Source organism: Hemiscyllium ocellatum, chromosome 9, assembly GCF_020745735.1.
Source record: "Hemiscyllium ocellatum isolate sHemOce1 chromosome 9, sHemOce1.pat.X.cur, whole genome shotgun sequence".
Taxonomy (NCBI): Eukaryota; Metazoa; Chordata; class Chondrichthyes; order Orectolobiformes; family Hemiscylliidae; genus Hemiscyllium; species Hemiscyllium ocellatum.
This window is the reverse complement of record NC_083409.1, coordinates 79886241-79892240: the sequence shown is the minus strand read 5'-3', so window position 1 is coordinate 79892240 and position 6000 is coordinate 79886241. Positions and strand designations below refer to the sequence as shown.

At 35.4% G+C, this 6000-nt stretch overlaps 1 protein-coding gene across 4 annotated transcripts in view; it reads right to left on the bottom strand.

The window, feature by feature from the left end:
- Window positions 1–1761: 1761 nt before the first annotated feature.
- rnf220a (ring finger protein 220a) overlaps window positions 1762–6000 on the bottom strand; it is a 508473-nt gene continuing 504234 nt past the window's right edge. For all 4 annotated transcript variants that reach the window (XM_060830505.1, XM_060830506.1, XM_060830502.1 and 1 more), the window contains one exon: window positions 1762–2066. In XM_060830505.1, coding sequence (XP_060686488.1) covers window positions 1991–2066 — 76 coding nt within the window. In that variant the 3' untranslated portion in view covers window positions 1762–1990. The remainder of the gene's footprint in view (window positions 2067–6000) is intronic.

Here is a 6000-nt window from a genome sequence, read left to right as displayed (position 1 = left end):
TGTGAATTTACGCAATGGAATAGCCAGATCAACAAAAAAACTTTTCAATTGTTTTGCCATATTTTGACTTCCTTTGACAGTGCCGTTAGTTCTTCCATCTGAATAATAATCCAGTATCCATTTACACTGCTATAATTGTGCAAGATAATAAGCCACATGAATCTATTTCAAAAGCAATAGCCTCAATAATAAGCAACATGCAAAGAGCAAATTGAGAGATGCCTTACAATGAAATCATTTGGTTCTGTACTAGCACAGACAACCACAGTTTATTCTGGAAGGACTTTGAACTTTTATTAGCAAATGCCAGTGTGTTAATGGATATTTCAAGCTTTGTCCATTAAAGCCATATTACATGAACTGTGGCAACATTTGTTTTTAAAAATACAGTGCTCAAGGGATGATTGGAAACATCAAAACAGCAACTGGCTATTAAAGAGGGGGGAAAAGAAAGGAAATAGAAGTGTAAGGAATTGCAACTATGTCCAACCAACATCAAAAGGGTTATGTTAAAGGTCACCATGTAGCCTGCTTTAGGCCAAGAGATTCTTTTTACATCATGGTCAATTACTACAGAAAATTCATATCATTCTTATTTCTTTTAAGGCCTGTACCTGTCACGGCCAACATGTTTTGTAAAGAATAAAGTCAAATTTTAATTTTTCTACTCCCTTGATAATGTGTTTCTTGGGAGCCAAGCATTTCACAGGCTAGAGCGAGTTACACATTTCAGTGACTGTCCCAGAATGTAGCATAAATGTAACATGAAAGAGAACCAGGAACCAAGGTCCAACTACCTTAATAACAAGACAACACTAAAACTGTGAGACTTATAATGATGGGCTATACAAACTATAACAACTGGCAACATTCAAAAGATTTTCAGAAACTGCAGATGAAGCCAATTTAGTTATGAATTTTGATAGAGGGCAGGGTTGCCATTGTTATAGGCAACTGTTAATCACAGAATAAATGCATTCTGTTCAAAAATCTACTTTCAAGTTCTTCAGTATATTCCAGGACTTTTCACATGAATAACAAACATTATAACTGGTTACATATTCTGGTACAACTGAGACACACAGCACAACGCTGGTCCACAAGAACTAACGCAGCTTCACCTTAGGGATTGGGCCATAGCCTCTATATAGAGGTCAGCCTGGTTCTCCCTCAGGAGTCTGGTGCTGCGCAGCCTGATATTTTAAATGGGTCAGGCTTCTAGTACAAGTAGCCCATTTGTTACAACTAAGACAAGCCATCTTGTCTACATCCTTTAGTATTTAAGTTATGGGTATTATTACAGCCATTACTGAAGCTGTCCCTTTAATCTGAATGAGAAATATACATCACAAATTTTTCATTAAACCAGATTATTTTTTAACCAACTGCCCAAAATATTTAAATCTTAGGTAGCCTGGGTAAAAACTACTGCAGATTTAATGCATCTTACTTTTTCTCTCAAAATGATTAAGGACTTATTAGTATGCACTGTTCATAAGTCTATTCCATTTATACACAATCAATGGTGTAAACATACATAATTTATATTACATGTGCTTCATCTTTTTTTTGTCACTATAACACCACAATAGAACACAGTACAGGTCCATTCACAATGCACAGCCCAGAATGTCTTCTGGTAAACGTAGCTCCAGTCAACAGGTTTACGGAGGAGTGTGTGTGTGTGTGTGTGTGTGTGTGTGTGTTTGTGTGTGTGTGTGTGTGTGTTCGTTCTGGGCATCAATCATCTGATAAAACTCGGACGGGGGATGGGGGTTCCTTTATTATTAACACAACAAACAGCATTATCAAGTTCTCCTCTTGGATTGGCTGCTTCTCTCCTTCCATACACTTAAGAGAAAATCAAAAATGGAATATTTGTACATTTTTTGGTGCCACCCCACAATTGTTCATGGTCCTCTTTCTGTTGTGAGGCATCGTGATTAACTTGGCCTCAGGATCATCACGGCCTTTTCTTTCTATGTCCCACTCATTCACAAATAAACGCGTCTGAGATCCCCAGGGGATGTGATGGTGTTGCACTGTGGACAGAGTTTTTTGGCCCCCTGAAAAAGAAGAAATAGTTAGTTAAACACAAGGGAAGGTCCCCCAGCTATTATAATTATTATGTTCATTTTTTTTATGGTTGATGTAGAAAAGGTTATTATTGTCCATGTGACTCTTCACAATCACCAGAGGACTTTACAGCGCTATTTCATGTTTTCACAGATTAATTTCCAGAATAGTGAAAGTGATGAGATTTCAAATTACTCTTCAATTCTAAAGAAATATTATTAGAGATTTTTTTTAGGAATTCACAAAAATAGCCTCTAATTTTCTAAGACAGATGCATTAACTCTGATATTTATATATCTCTCCTTGATGTTATTTTATACTATACTGCTTCCTCAACAAAGACCTAGAACTTTTTAAATACTCCAACCAACTGCTAAAGATATGGCTCAATAATTCAAGGTGACTCTTAAGTGGATGAAAGAACTTTGTTTATGTTTAGAAAATAGTTTAATGCAAGTTATCAATCAATCTTGGCCTTCTACACACTCTTTAGAAGTACAATTCACCATGAACAATCTTTTTTAAAAAATCAATTCATTTTCACCACCAGGATGCTAAATTAACTAATACTCCATTAATGTCTTCATAGTTAATTAGTGGACGCATGGTCTAACTTAAATTATCAGTAAAGTAAACATTTCAATATTTTTGAAAGCTCTAAGATGAAATGCATTCCACACAAGAATAAAAAAATACTGAAACTGTTTTAAACTTATGTCAAACAGTCTACAGTGGCTAGATACAATTAATTCTAATATTTATTCTAATAAAGCCACAAACTGATCAAATAATTGGTTAGTACCATTTTATAAATGGAATCCTATACCTCTGAGCAGCCAGACTATTGGTACAAAAACCCATGGTCATCATCTCAACAATATGATAATCTAAAATGTGAATTATGTGTTAATCTAATAAAAATTGTCTTTAAACATGATTAGAATGAAACAGAAGACCAAGTAAAATGACCTCACGCAAACCAAACAAGCAAACCAGATAAAATGCATTTTTGCTGTGATTTACACGAATTTAAGTGAGAAGGTTGATGACCAAAGTGCAACATGGCTTTTAAATGTTCAAAGCTGACACACTAACAGCAGACAAACGTGAAACACTCAGATTGCAGTGGTCATTTGTGTTGGAGCATAGTAAATATTAGGCTTGCGTAAAACTGAGGTCTTTCAGTTTTAAAAGCTGATAACTATTCAGTGAGCTACTGACCAATTTTTGTTTAAGCAATTTCCAGTGTTAGATTCGATTAATCTGATCTGAGGCTTATAGATACCACAAAATTTGAAAATTCTTACAGTTTTCACCTTGTGTACAGGTGCAAAATAGATACAAATTACACTTTCCTGTTAATAATCTGTAAAGTCAAATTAAAATCAGGCAGAATTTAAAAAAAAAACTACACAACATTACTTGAAATGTAGATATTGCTAAAACTACATTTCTCACCCAAAACCCACATGGTGGATTGCTCATAACTGCAATCAATATTTTAATTGTCACCTAGACTTGTACAACTTCAATAACATACAGCTCTGTATGTTCCTTGATGAAATAAGAAGTTTTTTTTCTCTTTTATGCTCTTATTTATATTTTTAGCCATTTTTAATAACCTCTATATGTGCACATCAAGATTTCTTTGCACAATTTAAAATTGTAATTTTTCTATTCCCAAGGCTTCCTTTTTCATTTAGCACTTTTTTCTTTTGTGTTCATCCAACCACTTCTGTTATCTGAAGGCATTGTTTTCATGATATATTCAACTTAGTGCCATCAGCAAAATTTGCAGTTTTTTTTGCAAATCAATGTACATGAAGTTTGGTACACTTCACTTATGTAGTATCTTTGTTATTTCTCCAAAGAATTTTACAATTTAATCAAGCATGGCCTGTCCTAGATATACATGTTGTCCAACTCTGAATAGCTTAGGTTTGTATAAGTGCTTACTAATTTAATATCGTGTTGTCTACTCTAGTACGGTTAACAGTGCTATCCCTTACATATGAGAAACCTTTTCAGTATCGTATCTCCTGAATTACACTTCTTCAATACCATGATTTACAACAGCCACTAACTTTGCTTGGTTGTACATAACTTAAATATTGTTGAAAAATGAAACATGTTGAAGCTTTTCATCCCGCACATGTCAGGCCAAGTGCAAGAATGCCAAGAATCAATTAATCAATCACCATAATTTATAATATCAGAGAAATGCATGCTGGTTGGTTGCCAAGTCAATTCTAATTGGTTGAGACATTATCATGCCTTCTTTAAGTTACCCAGAAACTTCATGAGCTTATTTTTATTTCTTTCTCCATAACAGCAGCACGGGTCTTTTGCTAAATAAGGATATTTCAACTGTATTGATTAGCATCTTACTCTAAGTAATTCTTTGCATACAGCTCAGTCAGAATGGAACTGTTGCCACCTCCCTTCCTCTGCTCCTCTCTGACTCCTTCTAGCTGCTTGTCCAGTTCTGTGTGCCCTCTGCTGATTCTCCAAGTCTAGTTCTCCTCCAAAGGGAAGACATATTGATATATCCATGTCTGTCAGAAGCTAGCTTGTACTGAATCCTCAAAGTCAGGAAAAAATGTTTAACAGTTTCCACAAGTATGACAAAACTTTACATGCAAGTGTCAAATTTGATTTTGTTGTCCAAACAATGTGTGCTAACAATTTTGTCACATAGTCTTTCTAACTTTCCGTGTTTTAGTTTGAATTTCCTTTACGTTTATCCTGAGATTTTTATCGGTCCTGTAAGTAATTAAATGCATTTTTTTTAGTTTCAAGTTAGATCTGATCTCCCTATCCATCCATCAATGGATCTTTCAATACATCCCAATTTTTTCTGATCAGGAACTTTGTTTGCACACACACTACCTCCTATTCAATATTTTATTTTGCTGAATAGAAGGATTATTTGCCAACTTTATTTCTTACACTAATCTGGGCAAGGTCCAACTTTACCCATCACATTTGCTTTTTCAATATTCATTTCCCTTGCCCTCAACCTCCTTCCTTCAATTTCTACTCTTTGCTGAATCAAATAACAACTCGGCAATAACAAGTGACAACTAGGGTCAGGCAATAAATAATTTTGGACAGGCTTAGGGATTTGGCAAGGGATAGAATATAATGTGGAGAAATATGAGCTTATCCACTTTGGTAAGAAGAATTGATGTGTAAAATATTTTCAAATGGTAAGAGGTTGGAAAGTGCAGATTTGCAAAGGGACTTGGGTGGCCTTGTCAATAAATCACTGTGAGCCAAAATGCAGCTTTGGGAAGACTAATAGAATGTTACACTTTATTGAAAGAGGGTTTGAGTACAGGAGCATTCAAGTCTTGCTTCAACAGTATAAGAACTTGGTTAGATCACACCTGGACTGTGTGTGAAACTTTGGTCTTCTCATCTTAGGAAAGATATCAATTCCAAGGAAAAGTGATGAATGGTTCGCCAGGATGGTGAGATTGTCCTTTGAAGAGAAATTGGGCAAACTGGGCCCATACTCCTTGAGTTATAAAGAATGAGAAGTGATTTCACTGAGACCTTCAAAAACCTTAAGGGTTACACAAGATAGATGCAGATTAAGATGTTTGCCCTGGCAGGGGGAGACTAGAACCAGGGGTGATATTTAAAAATAAGAGGGGCACCACTTCAGATTGCGATAAGGAAAAATCTAATTATCTGGGGGGTATGAATCTTTGGAATTTTCAACCCTAGAAGGTTGTGGAAGCTCAGAGTTTGAGTATATTTAAACGAGAGGTGGACAGATTTTTGATTATCAATTGGAAAAGGATAAAGGAGATGATGTGGGAAAACGGCATTGTAGTGTTTGGGGAACCACAATTGTATTAAATGGCACAAAGGCTGAATGGCCTACTCCTGCTCCTTTGTTCTCACTTTTACTTTTTA